Here is a 27505-nt window from a genome sequence, read left to right on the forward strand (position 1 = left end):
AAATTCTACAGAGATCACGACCCCATGTCATGTACTGTCATGTTGTGTCTTGTCTCTGTCCTTTCCCTTCACCCTGTCTCCCTCTGCTGGTCGTTGTTAGGTTACCTTTTCTCCCCCGCTTTCCCCCAGCTGTTCCTTGTCTCCTCTGACTACCCATTCACCCCGTTTCCCACCTGTTCCCGTTTTCCCTCTGATTAGGTCCCTATATCTCTCTCTGTTTCTGTTCCTGTCCTTGTCGGATTCTTGTTTGTTTGTGTTTCATGCCTGAGCCAGACTATCGTCATGTTTGCTGTAACCTTGTCCTGTCCTGTCGGAATCTGCCGGTCTATCTGAGCCTACCTATGTTTGGTTATTAAAGAAGCTCTGTTTAAGTTAGTTCGCTTTTGGGTCCTCATTCACTCACCATAACAGAAGAATCCGACCAAGAATGGACCCAGCGACTTCGGATCCTCTCCACTCAGCCGTCGAGATCCAGGGAGCGATGCTAGGCAGACACAAGCAGGAATTGTCTGCTGCTCGACATGCCGTTGAGACCCTGGCCACCCAAGTCTCCAACCTCACAGAACAGGTTCACCATCTCCGCCTCGATCCACCGGCCACTTCCAGGGCTTTCGAATCTCCGGAGCCCAGAATCAATAACCCGCCGTGTTACTCTGGGGAGCCCACTGAATGCCGCTCGTTCCTCACCCAGTGTGATATTGTGTTTTCTCTCCAGCCCAACACTTACTCCAGGAGCACTGCTCGTGTCGCCTACGTCATATCTCTCCTTATTGGACGGGCTCGTGAGTGGGGCACGGCAATCTGGGAGGCAAGGGCTGAGTGTACTAACCAGTATCAAGACTTTAAGGAGGAGATGATACGGGTTTTTGATCGATCTGTTTTTGGGGAGGAGGCTTCCAGGGCCCTGTCTTCCCTATGTCAAGGCAATCGATCCATAACAGACTACTCTATTGAGTTTCGCACTCTTGCTGTCTCCAGTGGCTGGAATGAGCCGGCCTTGCTCGCTCGTCTTCTGGAGGGTTTCCGCGCAGAGGTAAAGGATGAGATTCTCTCCCGGGAGGTTCCTTCCAGCGTGGATTCCTTGATTGAACTCGCTATTCGCATTGAGCGACGGGTTGATCTTCGTCACCGAGCTCGTGGAAAGGAGCTCGCGCTCTCCGTCGCCTCCCTCTCCGCATCACTACCATCTTCCTCTGCCGGCTCGGGTGCTGAGCCCATGCAGCTGGGAGGTATCCGCATCTCGACTGAGGAGAGGGAACGGAGAATCACCAACCGCCTCTGTCTCTATTGCGGTTCCGCTGGTCATTTTGTCACTTCATGTCCAGTAAAAGGCCAGAGCTCGTCAGTAAGCGGAGGGCTACTGGTGAGCGCTACTACTCCTGTCTCTCCTTCAAGATCCTGCACTACCTTGTCGGTCCATCTACGCTGGACCGGTTCGTCAGCTTCCTGCAGTGCCTTAATAGACTCTGGGGCGGAGGGCTGTTTTATGGACGAGACCTGGGCTCGGGAACATGACATTCCTCTCAGACAGTTAAAGGAGCCCACGGCCTTGTTCGCCCTGGATGGTAGTCCTCTCCCCAGGATTCAGCGTGAGACGCTACCTTTAACCCTCACTGTTTCTGGTAATCATAGTGAAACCATTTCTTTTTTAATTTTTCGTTCACCTTTTACACCTGTTGTTTTGGGCCATCCCTGGCTAGTTTGTCATAATCCTTCCATTAATTGGTCTAGTAATTCTATCCTCTCCTGGAACGTCTCTTGTCATGTGAAATGTTTAATGTCTGCTATCCCTCCTGTTTCCTCTGTCTCTTCTTCACAGGAGGAGCCTGGTGATTTGACAGGGGTGCCGGAGGAATATCACGATCTGCGCACGGTGTTCAGTCGGTCCAGGGCCACCTCTCTTCCTCCACACCGGTCGTATGATTGTAGTATTGATCTCCTTCCGGGAACCACCCCCCCCCGGGGTAGACTATACTCTCTGTCGGCTCCCGAACGTAAGGCTCTCGAAGATTATTTGTCTGTAGCTCTTGACGCCGGTACCATAGTCCCCTCCTCCTCTCCCGCCGGAGCGGGGTTTTTTTTTGTCAAGAAGAAGGACGGGTCTCTGCGCCCCTGCATAGATTATCGAGGGCTGAATGACATAACAGTGAAGAATCGTTATCCGCTTCCTCTTATGTCTTCAGCCTTCGAGATCCTGCAGGGAGCCAGGTTTTTCACTAAGTTGGACCTTCGTAACGCTTACCATCTCGTGCGCATCAGGGAGGGGGACGAGTGGAAGACGGCGTTTAACACTCCGTTAGGGCACTTTGAATACCGGGTTCTTCCTTTCGGCCTCGCTAACGCTCCAGCTGTCTTTCAGGCATTAGTCAATGATGTCCTGAGAGACATGCTGAACATCTTTGTTTTCGTTTACCTTGACGATATCCTGATTTTTTCACCGTCACTCCAGATTCATGTTCAGCACGTTCGACGTGTCCTCCAGCGCCTTTTAGAGAATTGTCTTTTTGTGAAGGCTGAGAAGTGCACTTTTCATGCCTCCTCCGTCACATTTCTCGGTTCTGTTATTTCCGCTGAAGGCATTAAGATGGATCCCGCTAAGGTCCAAGCTGTCATTGATTGGCCCGTCCCTAAGTCACGCGTCGAGCTGCAGCGCTTTCTCGGCTTCGCGAACTTCTATCGTCGTTTCATCCGTAATTTCGGTCAGGTGGCAGCTCCTCTCACAGCCCTTACTTCTGTCAAGACGTGCTTTAAGTGGTCCGTTTCCGCCCAGGGAGCTTTTGATCTCCTCAAGAATCGTTTTACATCCGCTCCTATCCTTGTTACACCTGACGTCTCTAGACAGTTCGTTGTCGAGGTTGACGCGTCAGAGGTGGGAGTGGGAGCCATCCTTTCTCAGCGCTCCCTCTCTGACGACAAGGTCCACCCATGCGCGTATTTTTCTCATCGCCTGTCGCCGTCGGAACGTAACTATGATGTGGGTAACCGCGAACTGCTCGCCATCCGGTTAGCCCTAGGCGAATGGCGACAGTGGTTGGAGGGGGCGACCGTTCCTTTTGTCGTTTGGACTGACCATAGGAACCTTGAGTACATCCGTTCTGCCAAACGACTTAATGCGCGTCAGGCGCGTTGGGCGCTGTTTTTCGCTCGTTTCGAGTTCGTGATTTCTTATCGTCCGGGCTCTAAGAACACCAAGCCTGATGCTTTGTCTCGTCTCTTCAGTTCTTCAGTAGCCTCCACTGACCCCGAGGGGATTCTCCCTGAGGGGCGTGTTGTCGGGTTGACTGTCTGGGGAATTGAGAGGCAGGTAAAGCAAGCACTCACTCAAACTCCGTCACCGCGCGCTTGTCCTAGGAACCTTCTTTTCGTTCCCGTTCCTACTCGTCTGGCCGTTCTTCAGTGGGCTCACTCTGCCAAGTTAGCCGGCCACCCTGGCGTTCGGGGTACGCTTGCTTCCATTCGCCAGCGTTTCTGGTGGCCCACCCGGGAGCATGACACGCGTCGTTTCGTGGCTGCTTGTTCGGTCTGCGCGCAGACTAAGTCCGGTAACTCTCCTCCTGCCGGCCGTCTCAGGCCGCTTCCTATTCCCTCTCGACCGTGGTCTCACATCGCCTTAGATTTTGTCACCGGACTGCCTTCGTCAGCGGGGAAGACTGTTATTCTTACGGTTGTCGATAGGTTCTCTAAGGCGGCTCATTTCATTCCCCTTGCTAAGCTTCCTTCTGCTAAAGAGACGGCACAAATCATCATCGAGAATGTTTTCAGAATTCATGGCCTTCCGTCAGACGTCGTTTCGGACAGAGGTCCGCAATTCACGTCTCAATTTTGGAGGGAGTTTTGCCGTTTGATTGGGGCTTCCGTCAGTCTCTCTTCCGGCTTTCACCCCCAGTCTAACGGTCAAGCAGAACGGGCCAATCAGACTATTGGTCGCATCTTACGCAGTCTTTCTTTTCGCAACCCTGCGTCTTGGTCAGAACAGCTCCCCTGGGCAGAATACGCCCACAACTCGCTTCCTTCGTCTGCGACCGGGCTATCTCCTTTTCAGAGTAGCCTCGGGTACCAGCCTCCGTTGTTCTCATCTCAGTTCGCCGAGTCCAGCGTCCCCTCCGCTCAGGCTTTTGTCCAACGTTGCGAGCGCACCTGGAAGAGGGTCAGGTCTGCACTTTGCCGTTATAGGGCGCAGACTGTGAGAGCTGCTAATAAGCGTAGAACTAAGAGCCCTAGGTATTGTCGCGGTCAGAGAGTTTGGCTCTCCACTCAGAACCTTCCCCTTAAGACGGCTTCTCGCAAGTTGACCCCGCGGTTCATTGGTCCATTCCGTATCTCTCAGGTCATTAATCCTGTCGCAGTGCGACTTCTTCTTCCGCGATACCTTCGTCGCGTCCACCCGGTCTTCCATGTCTCCTGCATCAAGCCCGTCCTTCGCGCCCCCGCTCGTCTTCCCCCCCCCCCCCCCATCCTTGTCGAGGGCGCACCCATCTACAGGGTCCGTAGAATTTTGGACATGCGTCCTCGGGGCCGTGGTCACCAGTACCTCGTAGATTGGGAGGGGTACGGTCCTGAGGAGAGGAGTTGGGTTCCCTCTCGGGACGTGCTGGACCGTGCGCTGATCGAGGATTTCCTCCGTTGCCGCCAGGTTTCCTCCTCGAGTGCGCCAGGAGGCGCTCGGTGAGTGGGGGGGGTACTGTCATGTACTGTCATGTTGTGTCTTGTCTCTGTCCTTTCCCTTCACCCTGTCTCCCTCTGCTGGTCGTTGTTAGGTTACCTTTTCTCCCCCGCTTTCCCCCAGCTGTTCCTTGTCTCCTCTGACTACCCATTCACCCCGTTTCCCACCTGTTCCCGTTTTCCCTCTGATTAGGTCCCTATATCTCTCTCTGTTTCTGTTCCTGTCCTTGTCGGATTCTTGTTTGTTTGTGTTTCATGCCTGAGCCAGACTATCGTCATGTTTGCTGTAACCTTGTCCTGTCCTGTCGGAATCTGCCGGTCTATCTGAGCCTACCTATGTTTGGTTATTAAAGAAGCTCTGTTTAAGTTAGTTCGCTTTTGGGTCCTCATTCACTCACCATAACACCCCAACCCTATAAGAAAACTGGATTACAAGCAGGGTGCTTGCCAGTTCAAGTTGTTCTGGAATGAGTTCAAAAGGTGGAACAAGACTGAAGTAGATCTCAGCTGTGTAATTCTACAGAACAGAGAAGGTGAAACGATCAAAACCTCAAAACCTAGTGATGCTCGAAGACTTAATGTGGGTGGTAAGTGGCAGTTTTACAGTACTCCAAAGCACATGTTTACCAGAGTACACTTCCCACTTGTTAATTGACTTCATAAATTACTTTCACAATTTACAAACAGATCCAATTGGAAAGCCCATTTTTCAGGTGTTGAAGATTGGGAATTACCTCAATCTTCGATGTGAGGCCAAGGCTGGCACCTCATGCTACTTTTATCTGAACAATGGTGACTCACACTTTAAAAAACGACCCTACAAAGACAATGTCTGTGTGGGGAGAGTGGCAGAAGAGGAACTGCAGAGGAAGAGTAGCAGTGCTGGAGAGATCTTCATCACCTGTGCTGTGGAGCTGGTGGTAGAGGGTGAAGATACTGTGACATCACAGCATAGTGAACCCCTCAGTATCACCATAGATGGTGAGGAAGACTAGAGCCCATCAATTTATGTTATTTCAAATGTGTCAATCTTCTGTCGGTCTACTGTTGAATTGCAAGACTAATATAATATTATTGTACACATATCAATGTTTTATTTATTTCAGTTATAAATCCTCCAGGAGCTACTAGTTCCCCATCAACGTTCAGTTTACCTGTTCAGAATGAGACAAGCAACAATGCCACAGCCCAAGGAAGAGGTAAGTAACATTGGTTTGGTTTTAAATGAGCTGTTAGTGGTCCTAAGAACTTCAAAATACAAGTTTAGTGAATGACTCTCCTTCTAAATGTACAGCTATTGATACGTTTCTAACATCTCTAAACTGTTAAGTATCTCAATAGTCACTATTAGTAAGTCTTATTTGCACTAACATACTAGTCATTGTAAGGTCAGGATATACTGTACAGATGAGTCACTGTCAGTTTCATTAGGAGCCTCATTCACTAACCGTTTCTTCAGGTACAAAGTTCCACGTCGTCATCAGTCTGGGTGCTGGTTCCCTTTTCCTGGTTCTGCTAGCTGGGTCTGTGCTGTGTGTTCTCCAACGCAAGTGTGGTGCGTGCTTTCTGATTGGTCTACTCATAACACATTCTTATTTTGTTCCAAATGCTACTTTGAGTTTATGTTCAAAATTGCTAAATTATCTCTATGTATCTTTTGAAGGGGTTCAAGGCAGGCCTGTAAATACTGGGTAAGACTGGTGTATTCATTTTAGATGTACATTCTTTTTCTTTATTCATGCACGGCTATATCTTTCTGACTGTACTGCATTGTCTCAACAGAAGCCCACCTGAACAGCAAGACCAAACCCCACCTTGTGTCTGTGAGTATGAGAGTTAACTAAACCACCACTGCCTTTATCTCCTTTTGTTCAGTGTTTTATTTTCCCTCATTCTCTCATATTAAACAGATTCTGTCATCACAAAGCCTTCTAGGGATGAGGTGAGTTGGTTTGAACCAGTGCAGTGTGAAGTAGCCTAATATGCACTTTACTACCAAAATATCAAGCAATATTGCAAATAGCACCAAAGACAACCCTGCTGTGCACACAGCTCAAAATGACTTGAAATCTCTCTTACAGGAAGAGGACACTAGTCTGCAATACGCTACAGTGACATATACCGGTGACCAAGCTAGTCGTCAATATGCAACAGTGACATCTACCGGTAACCAAGTTGGACCTGGGCGCACCAAGATCAAGTTTGAAATAGCTGGAGAGTACGCCCTCTTAGCAGAATCATAGAAGAAGAAACATTTACTGGATAACATGTTTTGCCATAGTTTACAGTTACAATCCTATATTTTGTTTTCATATTGGATCAAAATTTACTCATAGTACAAAAACAAATCCTGCCACAACATCAAAGACTAAAGATATCTACTCCTTTCTGAAAACAAGCATCTTCAACTATTTGCATTTTAGGTTAAATGAAATAAATGAAAAGTACACTGTCTGAAACATAAAATAAATATTTTCCTTCATTGAGTTACCGAATCTAGTCAGCAGTCACCAATCAGTAGTCACCAATCTATTTCACTCCTTGACAAGAGTCACTAGACTCAAAGCCACAAGAGGGTCGAACACATGTCAAACTTTGCTTGTTACATCTCTACATCTCTCTCTCTACATCTCTCTCTTTATCCATGTCTGGTGTATATTAGTTTTCAGTGGTGGAAAAAGTACTCAACAAACATACTTAAGTAAAAGTAAAGATACCTTCATAGAAAATGACTCAAGTAATAGTAAAAGTCACCCAGTAAAATTCTACTTAAAACGTAAAAGTCTACGTAAAAGTCTATAAGTATTTGATTTAAAATATACTTCAGTATCAAAAGTGAATGTATAACTAATTTCAAACTTTGTATCTTAAGCAAACCAGAATGCACCATTTTCTTGTTATTCTTCTTTTTTACAGAAGGCCAGGGGCACACTCCATCACTCAGCCATCAGTTACAAACAATCATGTCAGTTTAGTGAGTCTGCCAGATCAGAGGCAGTAGGGATGACAAGGGATGTTCGGCTGATAAGTGTGTGAATTTGACTATTTTTCTGTCCTGCTAAGCATTCAAAATGTAATGAGTACTTTCGGGTGTCAAGGAAAATGTATGGAGTAAAAATTACAATGTTTTCTTAAGGAATGTAGTGAACTAAAAGTAAAAGACGACAAAAATATGAATATAGTATAGATACCCCAAAAACTACTTAAGTATTACTTTAAAGTATTGTTACTTAAGTACTTTACACCACTGTTACTTTAAAAAATATGTTTTGTTATTATCACAGTTTACTTACAGTATGTGACTTTACTTCCACCTGTTGATACACTACCTCCATACAGTGCCTTGCGAAAGTATTCGGCCCCCTTGAACTTTGCGACCTTTTGCCACATTTCAGGCTTCAAACATAAAGATATAAAACTGTATTTTTTGTGAAGAATCAACAACAAGTGGGACACAATCATGAAGTGGAACGACATTTATTGGATATTTCAAACTTTTTTAACAAATCAAAAACTGAAAAATTGGGCGTGCAAAATTATTCAGCCCCCTTAAGTTAATACTTTGTAGCGCCACCTTTTGCTGCGTTTACAGCTGTAAGTCGCTTGGGGTATGTCTCTATAAGTTTTGCACATCGAGAGACTGACATTTTTTCCCATTCCTCCTTGCAAAACAGCTCGAGCTCAGTGAGGTTGGATGGAGAGCATTTGTGAACAGCAGTTTCCAGTTCTTTCCACAGATTCTTGATTGGATTCAGGTCTGGACTTTGACTTGGCCATTCTAACACCTGGATATGTTTATTTTTTAACCATTCCATTGTAGATTTTGCTTTATGTTTTGGATCATTGTCTTGTTGGAAGACAAATCTCCGTCCCAGTCTCAGGTCTTTTGCAGACTCCATCAGGTTTTCTTCCAGAATGGTCCTGTATTTGGCTCCATCCATCTTCCCATCAATTTTAACCATCTTCCCTGTCCCTGCTGAAGAAAAGCAGGCCCAAACCATGATGCTGCCACCACCATGTTTGACAGTGGGGATGGTGTGTTCAGCTGTGTTGCTTTTACGCCAAACATAACATTTTGCATTGTTGCCAAAAAGTTCAATTTTGGTTTCATCTGACCAGAGCACCTTCTTCCACATGTTTGGTGTGTCTCCCAGGTGGCTTGTGGCAAACTTTAAACAACACTTTTTATGGATATCTTTAAGAAATGGCTTTCTTCTTGCCACTCTTCCATAAAGGCCAGATTTGTGCAATATACGACTGATTGTTGTCCTATGGACAGAGTCTCCCACCTCAGCTGTAGATCTCTGCAGTTCATCCAGAGTGATCATGGGCCTCTTAGCTGCATCTCTGATCAGTCTTCTCCTTGTATGAGCTGAAAGTTTAGAGGGACGGCCAGGTCTTGGTAGATTTGCAGTGGTCTGATACTCCTTCCATTTCAATATTATCGCTTGCACAGTGCTCCTTGGGATGTTTAAAGCTTGGGAAATCTTTTTGTATCCAAATCCGGCTTTAAACTTCTTCACAACAGTATCTCGGACCTGCCTGGTGTGTTCCTTGTTCTTCATGATGCTCTCTGCGCTTTTAACTGACCTCTGAGACTATCACAGTGCAGGTGCATTTATACGGAGACTTGATTACTCACAGGTGGATTGTATTTATCATCATTAGTCATTTAGGTCAACATTGGATCATTCAGAGATCCTCACTGAACTTCTGGAGAGAGTTTGCTGCACTGAAAGTAAAGGGGCTGAATAATTTTGCAAGCCCAATTTTTCAGTTTTTGATTTGTTAAAAAAGTTTGAAATATCCAATAAATGTCGTTCCACTTCATGATTGTGTCCCACTTGTTGTTGATTCTTCACAAAAAAATACAGTTTTATATATTTATGTTTGAAGCCTGAAATGTGGCAAAAGGTCGCAAAGTTCAAGGGGGCCGAATACTTTCGCAAGGCACTGTATTTCCTCTCTCTGCTTCCTGATTTTCTGCTACCCTGTAAACCCCACCTCTTCCTGTAGTCTGTCAACATCTGTTCCTCTCAGACCAATTGTAAACCCACATGATAATTGCAACAATTCAATAATATTTTTAATATACTTTTTGCAATTACAAGCGGTTCCTGCCAGTTAGGCCTGTATAGGCCCAACCTAATCTGGAATACCCAGAACAAAATCTTGCATGAACATAAATAACTCTCATAACCTCTGTGCTCCCGACAGACGTAACATGTTCGTTACAGATCTTAGGACAGATATGCCCACCCAGATCAGTCTTATCTACCCCTGCAATTGGAGCACATTACAAACCTATGACAGATATAGGTATGATAGTGTATATGAAAATGATGCACCATCACAGAAGGGTCATAGGTGGGAGCTATTGTTTCACCATAAAAGGAGAGAGGGGAGACACAAAATACAGTGTGTCACTCTCACACTCACTACTGTGGCATTGCCTGAGTCATTATCTACAACCAACGGCTCCTGTGTATATTTCTAAAAACATTTTCGAGAGCATGTGAAGATGCCCCTCGAAAGCATTTCTCATTTCCATATATCCTGTTTCACTTCTCTCTCTGTATTATACATAATAACAGGTGGCAGGTTTAAAGAACTCTTAATTATGATCCAATGAATGTGCTGCTGGTGCCTTATGTGTGAGTTATGTACTATTAATAATATCATTATTGTACTGTATAATAAAATGTTAAATAATTGACTTTCATAACAATATCCCTAGTTGTACTTTTGGTTGGAATAACAATGAATGACATTTCTTGTAGTCTCTCTTAACTACAGTTAACAGATGCAGGTACGTTTCTCCCCTTCTCTTGCTTGTTTTGTCATTCAACATTAGGGATGTACTTTTGTGATTTGCATGGTAATCAAAGGCTGGGAAATAAATGTTGCGCTCTAAAGAAGGGAATAATTTTGCATGTTGAATTAGTTTTAGAACGGACACAAATCGTAGTTTTTTCACTACGATGTTTTCAAACCTATCTTTCCTCAACTACCTCTCTCTTTCCTCAACTACCTCTCTCTTTCCTCAACTACCTCTCTCTTTCCTCAACTACCTCTCTCTTTCCTCAACTACCTCTCTCTTTCCTCAACTACCTCTCTCTTTCCTCAACTACCTCTCTCTTTCCTCAACTACCTCTCTCTTTCCTCAACTACCTCTCTCTTTCCTCATCCTTCAAGGGGACAAGGAGAAACAGACAAACACTTGGATTACCCAGAAGAAGCACCAGATCTCAGTAAGCCTGAAGTTTGTGACCCTGACCGAAGTGGTTGAGCTGAGCAGTGAGTCCTCTGCCCTTGTAGAGGGTCAGCAGTGTTTGTTCTATGTGGATTCTAAACTCAAGGAGCTTTGTCGATCAAATGCCAGCCACAACCAATGCTCCCTCCAAGTAAAGGGGTCAGAGCTGCCTGGGTGGAAGCCCAGAGGGCTGTGGTCAAAAGTCACCGTCCAGTGTCATTATGAAGAGGAGAAGAAGAAAAGGCCATGACATAATTATGTTTTTATGTAGCTGCCTCACATTTTTCCTCCACTTTGCCACCATAGTGCTTTTTTGGTTTTCTGTGCATAAACAGTACAGTGGGCTGGCACACAACATATGTTATAAATGAATAACAGTTGGAATTGTGGTTTATTGAAAGGATTTGATGATTTGATGTTTTCTTTTAAATAGTAATTTGTCCTCATCCCTTTGTTACAATAACAGGAAGGTGAAGATGATTTGTGCTATGCCACCGTGTCCCATGCTGGTGCTCCTCCATCCTACTCAGTCAAGTTTGAACAAGGCCATGACTATGCCACAGTGGTCATATACTGACCAGCATTGCTGAACTGAATGGACATGAAAGGACTTCCACATGGATAGATTGCTTGACTTTAACACCTACATTTCAATTTTCTTTCCAAGAAATCAATTGCATAAATCTATTTGCAATGTAGTTTTGATTATCCAATTTGTCACATTAAGAGAACTATAAAGTTTTTGTATTCCACCATCGGCTTAATTTCTGTTTGTCTCGTGTGCACCTGTCAGTCCCAGTTGCGGGAAACAGTAACATAGCGCATGCTACTTTTCGCTGACCAGGCACTCATCTTTGCTTACCTGCTGAAAGCTTCTAAATGTAAGCCATTTACTTAAAGTAATAATTATTTCTTAGGCTACTCTCTCGTTTCTCAATTAAATTGAAATCACATGTTAAGTCAGATGCTTTTATAAATTACACGAGGGTGGTTAAGTCTACTCCGAATGTGCATGGTCTGTGTGTTAATGTCTTCTCCGAATGTGCACGGTCTGTGGGTTAATGTCTACTCCGAATGTGCACGGTCTGTGGGTTAATGTCTACTCCGAATGTGCACGGTCTGTGGGTTAATGTCTACTCCGAATGTGCACGGTCTGTGGGTTAATGTCTACTCCGAATGTGCACGGTCTGTGGGTTAATGTCTACTCCGAACGTGCATGGTCTGTGGGTTAATGTCTACTCCGAATGTGCACGGTCTGTGGGTAAATTGGCAAGTTTTCTAACCATTTTCTCACGGTGTGGTGGTTACAAACTACTCTACTAGGCAATAGCAATACAAGACACGTTTATACCACTAGATGGCAATGTTGAATCCTGTTTAGCAACAATTTTAAGAGCTCCTCGTAGGCAGAGAAAACCCTATTTGGACATTTCTGTTATTGGAATAGACTATCATCAAAATAAATAATTTGTACAATACCATTGGAAATTAATGTTGAAAGTTACATTCATGTTTCTAAAATATAAATTGAAAATGTATTGTCGCTGCTTCCTGTTGACAAGCCGTTTTGATACATAGCCCAATGTCAAAACACACTCTAGAGATTAGATTAGACATTAGAGATTAGAGAGTTTAATAGTCACATAATGCACATGGTTGCAGATGTAATTACAGGGCACGAGCTCCAACAATGCAGGACAAAGTGAAGTAAAATAATACAAATAGATATAAATACAATGATAAATGTCCATTGAGGGTGGGGGCAGGGTTAACGTCCATTAGAGGGGATGGGAAATGTCCATTGAGGGTGGGGACAGGGTTAACGTCCATTAGAGGGGATGGGAAATGTCCATTGAGGGTGGGGGCAGGGTTAACGTCCGTTAGAGGGGATGGGAAATGTCCAAAGGAGGAGCAGCAGGGTGAGTAGTCGACTAGTCGTGACTATTCAGCATAATACATGTCTATTGGGGTGAGGGCAGGGTAGAAATGTCCTTTGAGGTTGGGGGTGGGGGGGTGGGGGGTAGAAGCCTGATGGTCTTGGGGTAGAAGCTATTGGCCAGTCTTACAGTTTTTCCATGGTGCTCCTATACTCCTGCGTCTGAGTGATAGAAACGGGAAGAACAGGCCATGGCTCGGGTGGCTGGGGTCCCTGAGGAACGTCTTGTTCTTCCTGCGACACCTGGTGTCCAAATCAATGAGCAATAAGCAGAAACAGTTTGTTATATATTGAAAACCTAAACTTAAAATCTACTATCTACACAAGTGCAACAACAGTAATCATATTACTTGATTTTTTTTTCAAATGAGCACCTTATAAACTGCAACACGCATCAAAACCTTGGTGTTTGGACAAGTGGCAATAAATCACTGATATCGATTAGGTGGGGGGGGGGGGGGGGATCAGGTGGTAGCGTTGTTGAAACTAACACAACTGAAAGAACACGGAAACTGGAGATATTTTTTACATCACTGGTTAGAGAACAACCTGCAGAAGACAGCTAGCTACATTTTGGAGAGAGTCAATTTGATTTGGGGGTCGCCAAAACAGAAAGAGAAACGCAACACTTATTTTCCAATCACTCATATTGATATCACATTCAAATCAATTGCGCGAGGGGGAGATAAGGTTGCAAGTCCTGTTAAAACTAACAGCTACATGGAATCTGGTAATAATGTGTAGACTACATTTTGAAGTGTTGCATTGTGGGTCGCCAACACGGTAAGTAGACATGCCTAGCAACACTTTTTTTTAACACTTCCATCAATATTATTTTTCTAACTTTATATACCTAGGCAAGTCAGTTAAGAACAAATTCTTATTTTCAATGACAGCCTAGGAACAGTGGTGTTAACTGCCTTGTTCAGGGGCATAACAACAGATGTGTACCACGTCAGCTCGGGGATTTGAACTTGCAACCTTTACGGTTGCTAGTCCAACACTCTAACCACTAGGCTACCCTGCCACCCCATTTGTACCCTATATCATGATATCATACTGAAATCAATAGAACAGGTCCAAATGTTTGGACTGTAGCGTTGTTGGTTAGATGAGAACTTATTGGCCTGTCTATATTTGGAATGTCGGATGTTGATTTTCGGTGATCTGACAACAATAGTCTGCACTATTGAGGTATGAGTACAGGTTCAGTAGTCTTATTGTTGTAAATTAAAATGCATTATGTCCTTATTAAAAAATATTTTTATATGATATCATTCACCAACATTTCAGTAGGTGGCAGTATTATACATATTTTAGTATTCCAGACTATTTGCAAGTATAAAATATATTCTCATAGTGTATTGACATTTTTGACACATGGGGAAAAACTTAATTGGAACCTGCCCCATCAGTTAGAGTGGAATACTGCCTAGCCTACATTGATGTGCCTAGTATGCCATTTCCCATTTGACATTTGTGTTGAACACAGAATAATCCCCCATTCTATTCCTGGGGCTATTGAACCATATTTTGGAGTGTTTATTGCCTCCAGTTGATTGGGGACCATTACCATCAGTCAAAATAAAGTCCAAAGCTGTCAATCACACCAAAGGCATTTCCCTCCCTGCTTGGTGTCAGTAGTGGTAGGTGGAGTTTGTACCCTATTGAATAACGCATGAAGAAGTGATGAATGGAAAGATCCTAAATCAATGCAGGTTTTATTGACATACTGTACACACACACACGCACACGCACACGCACACACACACACACACACACACTCAATAAATAAATTGCTTGATCACCAGGGAGACATCCCCTATTCATCTATGAGTCCTTAATGGGAAATACTTTTAATTACTTTTTTAAATAAAAATGCTTGGCTGAGGAATGCACAGTTTCATATATTTGAATATGTGTTCCCTATGCTCAGTATTGATTTAATGCTTCATTTTGCGGGTAGGCTAACTGGAATGAGTAAAGTGATTCAGTTGCATTCTCAAGCCAGGCAGTTGAATGCAGGTGTGCTGATATATTGGCTCATGGCAACCGTAAATAAATATGACTAATGTGTTTCCGGTCAAGTGGCTGCTGTCTTAAGACTATGAAGAGTGAGTGAGACCCCCACCATGATGTCAGTGTAATTCCTTTGTTTCTATGTCTCCGGCGTTGAGAAGGATCCCACATATAGCGCTGAGATTACATTTAGTGTGACTGGAATATAAATAAATTGAGCGACTAGAATTTTTACTTTTTACTTCATGTTTGCCCTTGCTCTCTTTTCCCTCGATCAATGCTTGTGTGAGGTCCATTATTTGTTCTACAGTGAAAAGGAGAGGGAGAAGACAGGGCGGCAACATGCATGCAATTTTTATGAAACACACATGTTTTTGATGTTTATTCCTTGTCTGTTGCTGACTGTAAAACATAACAGAACCTGATCAGCTAGGGTGAACACAGCCCCATCTTACTGCTTGTGTACTACTCCATGTCAATAAATCACACAGAGAAATACATACCAACAATTGTCTATGCATCTTTGAAAACCCAAAGATGTATAGAACAGCATTTAGAACAGTGCAAGAAAAGGCTGTATATTTAAGCAATAATGCCCAAGGGGGTGTGGTATATAGGCAATATGCCATTGCTAGGGCTGTTCTTAAGCACGACGCAACGAGGAGTGCCTGGACACAGCCCTTAGCGGTGGTATACTGGCCATATACCACAAACCCCGAGGTGCCTTATTGCTATTATAAACTAGTAATCAACGTAATTAGAGCAGTAAAAATAAATTATTTGTCATACCCGTGGTATATGACCTGATATACCACGGCAGTCAGCCAATCAGCATTCAGGGCTCGAACCACCCAGTTTATATATTTGATTGAAGAATAACAACATTTCTGCTATACTGCAGGATTGCTGTCCTTTTCCTTTGAGGGAATCGTGGAACCGTGGAAGAGGCAAGAAGAGACAAAAATTATTTGAAGGAATCTGCAGTTCGTGTTCCCTTACAATTGTATTTTACACACACAGTTCTCAGCAGCTTGGTCAGTGAAGTAGAGGACAGTAGAGGAGGAGGATAGAGAGAAGCAGATGAGGACATACCAGAGGGAGAAAGAGAGAGGGAGCTCTGCAGCAGGATCCCCACGGTGCTGAGCACAGGACTGCGTGACTGGTCTGTGCTGGGTGAGGGGGAGGGGAGGCATTTTAGTGCAACACAGCCTTACTGGATGAGTAGCAGCAGTAACACTAGCAGCATCTCATTTGTGGCTGCTGGGGGCTCGGTCTCACACACACAGGCGCTCCCAGCGCCACCGTCACACACACGCAGTGGCAGCCACAGCCGTCGTTAGAGCCTGGGCTGGGGCAGGGACGGGGACCGCTACTGTGACGACTGGAGCTACGGCGATAGCAGCTGCTGCACCATGGCGCAAGCCGCCAAGCAGCTACGCAAGAACAAGGACCTAGCGGAGCTCGCAGCTCAGGAGCTGAAGGATAAGGAGGAGGAGAAGAACAAGAAGAGGAATCGATCGAGGGACCGAAGACGCAAGGTATGGTTGACTGAGGATGGTGTCAATTTCCCTCTGCCTCTCTCTCTTTCGTTAATTTCCTCCTTTTCTCAACCTGTCTCCCTCCCTCCATTGTACAGCACGGGTTACACTTAACACTTAACAATATAATTACACACACAGTCACGCGCACACACCCGCCATGTGTTAACCAGTCATGCACAGATGCTCATGCACAGGTTGTGTTTGTTCAGTCAGACATGCCCTGCCCGCTTGTCCCCAGGAGGGTGTTATGCTCTTTACTCTGGTCTTTTCCCCATATGTCATTCCTCTTGGAGGGTGGAGTCACAGAGGGTCGGGCGGTGTGGGGAGACAGGCAGGGATCCTCTCTGTCTCCCTCCACTCTTCCCCTCTCCTAATCTCCTAGCTGAGTCGTCATGTCCTGCTGGCTGGGTTTAATGTGCCTTTCAGGTTCTATTGTTTTCCCCTCCTGTGGACCTGCTGTAGTATGTGCCACATATCTCTGATAGGCTGGCTTTTGTAGTCACTTTCCTAGATCAGTATGTGAAAGAGACTGTTCATCCATCCTCGGCTGAGAGGGAAAGAGTGATCTCTTCCCTCCTTCCCCTATTTGCTAAGTTTATTATTCTTCCTTTAAAGAACAGCCTGTTTTAATGTAAACCTCCCAGCTCTACCTGTGAGATTAAGGGTTAAAAGGATTTTCTCCAATAGGGTGCACTGCAGCTGCCTCTATCTCTTGATTCAGTGTTCTGTGCTGTGGGCTACTGTGATATCTCCACCTGCTCCTTAAATGATCATGGCTCATTTGCTCATTACCTGGGTAATGATGGTGACATGACACCTCATTGTTGATGTCTTGTGTGTGTATTCTCATAAGACAACGTGAGGTCGGTGTGTAGAGTGGTGGGATCTTGGAGAAGTCTGAGGATGGTGGGAGAAAGGGAGAGAACAGAGTGATATAGATGGAATAGCAGAGAGAGAGAGAGAGAGAGAGAGAGAGAATAAGGAGAGCAGAGGCAGAGGAGGGAGCCTGTAGCTCCACGTGACGGTTGTTCATACCATGGCAAACAGTCTCAGCAATGTTAGGGGCGTCTTACAGGGAGGATATCATGTTCAGAACATCTGTCACAGGCCAGCTTTTATCTCTGACCTCCACATCAACACCATCCAAATGAGAGACGGCAAAAGAGAGGGAGGAGAGAAGGAGAGGATACCTCTGCAATACCAATTAATAACAATTGTTGGCTGCAATCATTTCAATACAACACACACATTTGAAAACATTGCTTGCTGTATGCCAAGGTTGGCATTGGAATAAAGGTGAGACAGCGGCATAATGACTTAATGATAACCCTTCCATAAAGTGATGATCTACCCTGTCAGTATGTGTAAAAAGAAAGGTGTCTACACTACAATATCTTCATGCATACAGTACATTCAGAAAGTATTCAGACCCCCAAAATTTGTTACGTTACAGCCTTATTCTAAAATTGATTTTTTTTAAACGCCTGATCAGTTTACACACAATACCCCATAATGACAAGGCAAAAACACGTTTCATTTTTATGTGCAAATTTATACAAATAAATCAATGAAATTACAAATTTACATAAATATTTCTACGTATTTAGACCCATAAGTATTTAGACCCTTTACTCAGTACTTTGTTGAAGCACCTATAGCAGCGATTACAGCCTCAAGTTGTCTTGGGTATGACGCTACAAGCTTGGCACACATGTATTTGGGGAGTTTCTCTCATTCTTCTCTGCAGATCTTCTCAAGCTCTGTCAGGTTGGATGGGGAGCGTCACTGAACAGCTATTTTCAGGTCTCCAGAGATGTTCGATCTGGTTCTAGTCCGGGCTCTGGCTGAGCCACTCAAGGACATTCAGAGACTTGTCCCGAAGCCACTTCGGCGTTGTCTTGGCTGTGTGCTTAAGGTCGTTGTACTGTTGAAAGGTAAACCTTCACCCCAGTCTGAGGTCCTGAGTGCTCTGGAGCAAATTTTCATCAAGGATCTCTCTGTACTTTGCTCTGTTCACCTTTCCCTCGATCCTAACTAGTCTCCCAGTCCCAGCCCCTGAAAAAACATCCCTGCAGCATGATTCTGCCACCACATTCCTTCATCGTAGGGATGGTGTCAGGTTTCCTCCAGATGTGACACTTGGCACTCAGGTCAAAGAGTTCAATCTTGGTTTCATCAGACCAGAGAATCTTGTTTCTCATGGTCTGAGAGTCCTTTAGGTGGCTTTTGGAAAACTCCAAGCGGGCTGTTCCTTTTACTGAGGATTAGCTTCCATCTGACCACTCTACCATAAATACCTGATTGGTGGAGTGCTGCAGAGATGGTTGTCCTAATGGAAGGTTCTCCCATCTCCACAGAGGAACTCTAGACCTCTGTCAGAGTGACCATCGGGTTCTTGGTCACCTCCATAACCGTGGTCCTTCTACCCCAATTCCTCAGTTTGGCCGGACGGCTAGCTCTAGGAAGAGTCTTGGTGGTTCCAAACGTCTTCCATTTAAGAATGATGGAGGCCACGGTGTTCTTGGGGACCTTCAATGCTGCAGCAATGTTTGGTACGCTTACCCAGATCTGTGCTTCAACACAATCCTGTCTCGTAGCTCTACGGGACAGACAGTTCCGTTGACCTCATGGCTTGGTTTTTGCTCTGACATGCACTGTCAACTGTGGGACCTTATACAGACAGTTGTGTGCCTTTCCAAATAATGTCAAATCAATTGAATTTACAACAGGTGGATTCCAAACAAGTTGTAGAAACATCTCAAGGATGATCAATGGAAACAGGATACACCTGAGCTCAACTTCGAGTCTCATAGCAAAAGGTCTGAATACTTGTGTAAATGATGTATTTCTGTTTTTTAAACATTTCTAAAAACCTGTTTATGCCTTGTCATTATGGGGTATTGGGTGTAGATTGATGAGGGGAAAAAATACTTAATACATTTTAAAATAAGGCTGTAACGTAACAAAATGTGGAAAAAGTCAAGGGGTCGGAATAGTTTCCGAATGCATCTTCTCAATCATCACAATTTACAGATCAGTTGGGGTTTTAGGTTGGCTGAGAAAAGTGGAGAAAGTATTATCAAATATAGGGATGCTGTAGAATGTTTTGTGTGTTTTCATTGCAATGCATTGGGCTGTAGTACATTTTCCTATTTCTACAGGGTGTAGACTTAATACAATACTAGACTCAAGACCTGCTAATGCGTTGTGTGTGTGAGCGTGTGTCCGTTTGTATGTGCAATCGCGCCTGTGTGTGTGTGAGATGATATGGCTTCAGGGTACCTCATTCCTCTTTTATATAACCTCCTGGATGCAGTCCTCTAATGATAAAACCATTACAGTGTGACCTCAGGGGCATTCACTCTTTCTAGAATTGCTTTGGCCTTGAGGATGATCTCTTCCTTCATAGGTACTAAAAATGACAAAATAAATGTTTCACTGACCAGGGATGTGCACTGTCTTAGACCTTCTGTAAGTGGAATTCCAAGCTGTTAACATTTTGCATTAACATTTTTAGAAACATTGCTGAAACTGCTACGTACTGCTTGCATAATGACTGTGCTATATCTGTGTGTGCCAATTGACCCTTCGCTAAGCCCTGCCTCAACCAATCACAGCGCTCCGATGGATTGCAACTGTCGTCAAGTCTGACACCTCGGACAGGCTTGCTCACCTTTCAAACCCTTAGAAGCCAAGAAGGGCTATGGCAAAAACAGAGAGTTTTCAAAAATAAATAGTTTAAATTAGGGATGCACGTTATATCGGTAAGCATATCGGAATCGGACGATATTAGCTAAAAATGCCAACATCGGCATCGGCCCGATGTCTAGTTTAACGCCGATGTGCAAAACCGATGTCGAAGCTGACGTGCATACCTATATAACGTAGGTAGATGACGTGCATACCTATATAACGTAGGTAGATGACGTGCATACCTATATAACGTAGGTAGATGACGTGCATACCTATATAACGTAGGTAGATGACGTGCATACCTATATAACGTAGGTAGATGACGTGCATACCTATATAACGTAGGTAGATGACGTGCATACCTATATAACGTAGGTAGATGACGTGCATACCTATATAACGTAGGTAGATGACGTGCATACCTATATAAACGTAAGTAGATGACGTGCATACCTATATAATGTAGGTAGATGGCGTGCATACCTATATAACGTAGGTAGATGACGTGCATACCTATATAACGTAGGTAGATGACTTAATGACGCCATGGAAAATACAGCGCTACGCAGAACAAAATAAGAAAAATACTAAGCGCCAACGTCCAACAACTAAACAAGTTCAAGTTGAGGACTCATTTGAAAGAGTAAGAACATTTCAGCGAGACAACGCAAAGGCGGAATCCATTAATGCCAAGATAATGGAATTCATTGCCCTTGACAATCAACCGTTCTCTGTCGTGGATGATGTTCGCTTTCGCCAACTGGTCGAGCGCCTCGAGCCCCGGTACACGCTACCAAGTAGGCTCTATTTCTTAGATGTTGCCCTACCGGAGTTACACAGTTTTGTTGAAACGCACATCCATGTGCTACGTACTATGGGCATCACTGCCATTAGCTTCACGACTGACATTTGGACCAGCAATGTCAGCCCCATGAGCATGCTGAGTCTGACAGCACAGTGGGTCGACGAGAATTTCGTACTTAGGAAAGCTGTATTGCTCAACAATGTGCTGGTTCTCATACCGCTGCTGCCATTTCAATGGAATTTGAGAACCTGTTTGAAACTTGGAAACATGAACACACTAGCTAGCTCCATTCGAACAACTGACTCGAGAAATAAGCTCATCAACTGAGTCTGCAGCAGACATGATACCCTCTGTCATGGCATTGAAATGCCTGCTCAACAAAACTGCCGAAACAGACCGTGGGGTTAAAACTTAAAGTACTCTACTAGAGGCTGTGAACAAGCGATTTGGTGGCATTCTATCTGACCCGCATTACTGTGTCGCCACCATGCTCGATGCTAGGTACAAGGACCGCTACTTCAATCCAGACAAGAAAAAGGATTTACATTAAATGTTACAGACACAGCTGGACAAGATGGAAACGGATACAGTGACAGTGCGCACCGAGGAAGAGAGGCCACGGACAGACAGAGCTGAAACTTCACTGCTTGACATGTATGATGAAATCCTGGTTGAGACTGAACAAATGAACAACGAAACATCACAGCAAGTAAGTTAAATAAATATGTTTTGATTATGTTTTACTGTTAATGGGGACATACGTAAATGCCAACAAAACAACTTTTTGGTCAGTGTGTGTGTGTGTGTGTGTGTTTCAACTATTTAACTGTACTAGAATGCTTTAAAGGTCACACGTCTTTTTATATCGGTTATCGGTCTAATTTCTTTTGGCAAAGAATATATTGGATATCGGTATCGGCCAAAAATACCATATCGGTGTATCCCTAGTTTAAATGACTAAATAATTCAACAGTGCGCTAGGGGTACTTGCAACTATGAAACATGAAACAGAGCCTATTGAAGTGTTTTTTGAATTAGGAAATTATACTGTTTTCATTGTTTGCTAGCGTGCTGGTTATTTAGCTCTCATTGAAAACGTTGCTAACGCTAGCTAGCCATAGTGAATATAACTTGTATTCTCCAGGTGTATGTTAGCTAGCTAAATTGGCTTTATTAGGAATATAATTGTCATCTGTGTTCGACATCAGCAAACGATTTGAGAGCACTTGTTCGCTCCAAAAGTGGTCCAGGTTCCCAGGAAGCAATTGTAATGACAGTTCACCACAACATACCCTAAACAACAATTAAAAGGGAACAGTTTGGAGATTATAGAGAAATGATTAGACTAAAGGTGAGGAGACAACAGTTTACCTGACAAGACTGAATCCAAACACTACACTGTTGATTTCATGTGCATTTTACATTTACTTTGCTTTTCGCTGCATTTGTTTTGGGGTAGGTGTAACATAAGAAAAATAATTAAAAGGATTTAAGAGGTCTAACTGTTTTTTCCAAGTGGCCACACACCTCCACAGTTTCTGATTAATTTAAATGCACTTTTGACTCAAAGAAGAGTCTTCAAATATAAGGTGTTTTTTTTTTATCTCTCCTAGCTGTGCCATTGAGGAACTAGAGCAAGCACACTTGTAGTTGTTGGAACACAGCCCTGCATCCCCGCCTTTACACAATTACTGCTGTTGTTTACGCAATCCAAAAACGGTCCATTATAAATCACAATCTGGGTCAGGTGGGCATGATTTGAAAGCTTGTTCTATTGCCAACATGACTAGCTAAATTATAAAATAGGATCTTTCATTAGGTATTTCAGAGTAGCAGATCGTTATTTTGGTGCGTTATTGGTGCGTTATTTTGGTGCGTATATAATGTCATGAGTGCATTCAAATGTATGGTCTGCGGCAAATTTCCTTCACAATACAATAAACGTGGGCACATTCTGTTCAGGACAACCCAGGTTATAATGCCATGTCTTATTGTAACTGTACATCAAACATAGTGATCGTACACTGAGTGTACAAAACATTAGCAACACCTTCCTAATATTGAGTTGCACCCCCTTTTGCCCTCAGAACAGCCCAATTTATGTCTCAATTGCTTTAAAATCCTTATTTAACCTGTCTCCTCCTATTCAGCTACACTTATTTGAAGTGGATAAATCCTCTTAAATGTAAAGTTCCCATATTTAGGGACCCTATCCGGGTTAGGGGAGGGTTTGGCCGGCAGAGATGTTCTTGTCCCATCGCGCACTAGCAACTCCTGTGGCGGGTTGGGCGCAGTGCACGCTGACACGGTCACCAGGTGTACAATGTTTCCTCCGACACATTGGTGCTACTGGGTTAAGCGGGCATTGTGTCAAGAAGCAGTGCGGCTTGGCTGGGTTGTGTTTCGGAGGACGCACTGGCTCTCGACCTTCGCCTCTTCTGAGTCCGTACGGGAGTTGCAGCCATGGGACAAGACTGTAACAACCAATTGGATACCACAAAATTTAATAAAACATTGTGAGAAATACATTTTATCTGAGTATGGAACATTTCTGGGATCTTGTCTTGTGCCGTTCTCAGAATGGATCTCAGTCGAAACCCATCCATATCTGTGAGGCGGAGACCCTGAGCTCTGCCATCATGTATAGCATCTTACTGTGCAGCCATTGCGTTCTAATTTAGGCACTTCTCAGTGTCCAAATCTGCCGTTTTCAACCCGTATATGGGTATGAGTGTAAAGGTCTACCCTAGCCCAGTCGGCCGGAACTGCACAGACCATGGTGTTTATTGTGTGTAAGAATTCTGCCCTATATTCAGTCTTCCTGCTAAGCTGATATATGAAAAGAACAGCAATGTATGGGCGTGAGCATGTTTACGTGTGTGTGGGGCGCAAACAGAAGTGTCCCAGATTCCGAGGGACCTGTGTGTGTGTGTGTGTGTGTGTGTGTGTGTGTGTGTGTGTGTGTGTGTGTGTGTGTGTGTGTGTGTATACATCTCAGAGGAGTAGGCAGGATGAAGCAAGGTCGGGCTGATGTGTAAGCACCCCTCATCCCAGCCACCGCCATGCTGGAAGAACATTCTGAAACAGAAACATACAGTCTGCTGTCTTTATGACAGGTACCTGCAGTGTAAAACAAGTGCCAAGTAGAGGCAGCAGTCACAGAAAGACAGATATGGATGAAATTGCAGTTTATAGGATTGTATGAAATATTACAGTAAGAGGTTAGAGGTGGAGGTTATCCTCAGTGTAGGGTTTAGCCAGGTTTCAGCAGGGCTATTACCTCATCACAAGATGGCCATCCCATCTGCCATGCTTGCCTTTATTACCCAAAATCACCTGACTTTAATGACTAGAAATATCGATCCGCTAGACGCCCATCTCGTTTAGTGCCAGCCATGTTATGTTGCTGTATTAAAAGGCACCTGGGCTTTAACATGGTCTAACATGTCACTGAACATAGACTATGGTTGTCAATGTGGATTAAGGACCTTGTTCATCTCATCTATCAAACTTACCTGCAACCCTCATGATAGTGGAAGATTATGTTTACTGGGATCTGGTGACACATTTATCAAACACAACAGATCAATGAGACTTGTTCTGCTGACGGGGGGATAATTGCCAACTGCAGTCAAAATAATTTTGCTCTAATTGCCGTTGTGAAAAGTGACATTATAAGTGCTTAGAATAAGTAAAGCATAGCTGACTTAAAGAACAATGCCAGATTGCACTGTTTTGTCAATGTGAATGGGGCCGTGTGTTGGTGTGTACTGTATGTCCGTACTGCGTGAGTGTGTGCATACACACATGCATGTTGTGTGTCCTTGCACACAAACAGTAGCTGGCCCAGCATCACTGCTGTCAGACCTTGGATGTGGTTCCCCATGGCAACTGAAGGTGTGAAGGACAGATAGGAGCAGAGGTTGGATCTGCCAGGTTTTGATGTGCAGTTTGTTGTAGAAACCATCACGTGTGTGTAAATGAATACAATGGAATATAAACTACTAGTCCGGTAGCAGATCAATTAGCAATTTAGCCAAATCCCCTGTTGTGTTTGTTGTCATGCCAAACATTATGTACGACTTGACAACGAGCGGAAAAACAATTGGCTAAAGGCACGCACTTACAGATCTGTGAACATGCTAATAAACGACTTAATGTCAAATGAAACAATTAACTGGGTTGTTTAATTCAGTGTTAAAAAATGCCTTCACCTTTATTGGTTATGGAAAGGTGTTTTGGCCACTGTAAAGTCAAGTACCAGTATTAGATATTTTCCCAGCACATCCGGTAGTTTTGGGAGGAGATCCATTATTAGAAGCTCTTAGAGAGGCCTCTGGGAAGGACTGTCACCACCATGTTAAGAGCATAACCGACTGGATAAGTAATAAAGTAATGGAGAGGGGGCCCTATATGATTAGTACTTTTGAGACATTAGCTGGAAAACTTAAGCTATAGCCTACTTCTGATTAGGGTACCGTGACTCAGTATGAAAAGTAGGTTGAATTGACTGTGCTATATCTGTTCTGTAGTGTCTCATACTGTATGTGGCGTAGTTAATAATACCAAATCTACTGATTAATGCAAGTTTCTGTGGAGAGGGAGGAATGGAGAGGGGAAAAGGGGAGTGGTGTGGACGGCAGATGAGAGGTGAGAAGGGTGGATGCCCAGCCCAGGGACCTCTTCCACATGTTTTATCTGCAGCTGGACTCACAGCTGTCTCAACCCCAGGGTTCTCACTGCATAGCGTGAGTGTCCCTTTCTGTGTGTGTGTGTGTGTGTGTGCACATCTCATCACATGTCTACAGGGTGTGTGTCTACTTTGCTTGCTGACGGTGACATGACATGGTGTTTCTGCATGTATTGTGTGGAACGGTTCCTTGATGTGTCTTGGACCAATCCTGCTTTGGTTCGAGGTTTTGTCTCTGGCTTGTCTCAGTGCTGGGTAATGTGATGCAGTGAAGTCACGAAAAGAGATCCACTGACAGCTCCTAAAGACAAAAGCGCTCTGTTTTGGCTCATCAAAAATCAATAGCTTCATTAGAAGCATGTAACCTCTGAATCTTTGTCTGAGCTAATTTTATACCTCAGCCCAAACCCTGTCCTGCTGCCAACAGACACCCTGCCAACCGAAGGCAGAGCATGAGGGGGCCGGGGGAAGGGGTATGGCGTCCTGCACAGCATCTGTTTGTTCCTGAGTTATCCTCTCCCCAATCACTTCCACCTCACTGTAGTATTTTAGGGACTATGGGCAAGCCTGTTTTTAGTGGAGAGTTGACCCCTCTCTGGCCATCTCTCTCCAGCCCACTGGTCTGAAAGGGACTGAATGGAGTGAGCTCTGGGACGGAAGATATCCACCTGGAGGCGGGATGGAGAGGAGAACACCAGTGACTATTTAAGGCTGTTGGGACCTGATACCTAGCTCTTGTGTGTTTTCCCTGTTTGAAATGAGGGAGCCAGTCTGCCAATGCCATTCAGATAGATATATTGGCTCGCCAATCAAACAGCTCATCTATCAGCCTGCCCGTTAATCAGTACATCGCCTCTCTAGAGGAACTAGCCAATCAGAGCCCTTCTAGTGCAGGGGATGGGTAATGGCAGTAAATCACATCTGCAAAGTTTATTTTGACCTTGGGTCAAGAGGCAGGCATCTGAAGTGACAGATTTTTGCCATGGTGATTACAGTGTGACATATTGACGCAGCACACCAACCATACAGAGATTGAGTCCTGAGAGTAAGCCCAAAAACACACATCAGCTGCAACTGGATTCCATAGTCTTTTAATTGACCTTAATTATAACTAACATGCTGCTACTACAAGAGAAATCGGCTCCTCACATCGGCTGTTTTCATCTGATCTCGATTACCATTCCCCCAGATTGGCTGCAGGGGCTGGCCATTAGACCTCTGCTACACAGCCCTCTCATTATCAGACCGAGACAGCGAACCAGGTTATGTAATGGAATCAGAGCTCCTCAAGGTCTGTGTGGATCATATGGCCTTGGCAACACCCTACATCCCATCAGTGACACTCCATGTACCACTCATACTGGACTCTATGTACAGTATGTGCTGCTGGGGACAAGTGGAGGCCACTAAGACAGTTGAGAACAATTGTCCTTGGGATGAAAACAAAGGGAAATTCAATTGGTATCCCTAGAAAGGGCAGATACCTTGTGGAAGATTGTTGAGAGGAGATGGATGATCTAGGAAGGGCAGAGGAAATATTGTTGAGAGGAAAAACATACTGTAGCAAAGGTATATGGGAGATTTTGTATAAGGTTGATACACTAGCAACGTTAAAATGGAGATAATAGTTGAGGGATAGTTGGCTAGGCTGGGGCAGAGAGCTGTGTACAGTTATGCCCTTGTAGTGGTAGTAGGTGGTATGTGTGCAGTGCACTTTAAGTAATCATGTCTGTGTCGCTGTGCTCCTCTGTAGTGTTGATGCTGTGTTATTGATTGATGTGTTTGATCAGGGAGGGGTAGATCCATCAGCTGGCTCCCTGACAGAACAAGGCCCAGGGAGTTTTACACACCCGCACACACACAAACAGCTCTGTCTGTCCTCGTCTCCCATCTGTCACTCGCTCCT

General features: G+C 44.3%; 1 protein-coding gene and 1 long non-coding RNA gene across 2 annotated transcripts in view; both read left to right on the forward strand.

Annotated features, from left to right (window-relative positions):
* Nucleotides 1-6201: 6201 nt before the first annotated feature.
* On the forward strand, nucleotides 6202-6984 carry LOC139409931 (uncharacterized). Its single transcript, XR_011634445.1, has 3 exons — nucleotides 6202-6217; nucleotides 6573-6604; nucleotides 6744-6984. It is a non-coding gene; the product is annotated as an uncharacterized lncRNA (long non-coding RNA).
* A 9092-nt stretch (nucleotides 6985-16076) lies between these two features.
* The window catches only part of LOC139408594 (ankyrin-1-like), an 88902-nt gene continuing 77473 nt past the window's right edge, over nucleotides 16077-27505 (forward strand). The window contains exon 1 of the mRNA XM_071152662.1: nucleotides 16077-16408. Within this exon, the coding sequence (XP_071008763.1) occupies nucleotides 16283-16408 (126 nt within the window). The 5' untranslated portion in view covers nucleotides 16077-16282. The remainder of the gene's footprint in view (nucleotides 16409-27505) is intronic.

The sequence above is a fragment of the Oncorhynchus clarkii genome, chromosome 5 (assembly GCF_045791955.1).
Source record: "Oncorhynchus clarkii lewisi isolate Uvic-CL-2024 chromosome 5, UVic_Ocla_1.0, whole genome shotgun sequence".
Taxonomy (NCBI): domain Eukaryota; kingdom Metazoa; phylum Chordata; class Actinopteri; order Salmoniformes; family Salmonidae; genus Oncorhynchus; species Oncorhynchus clarkii.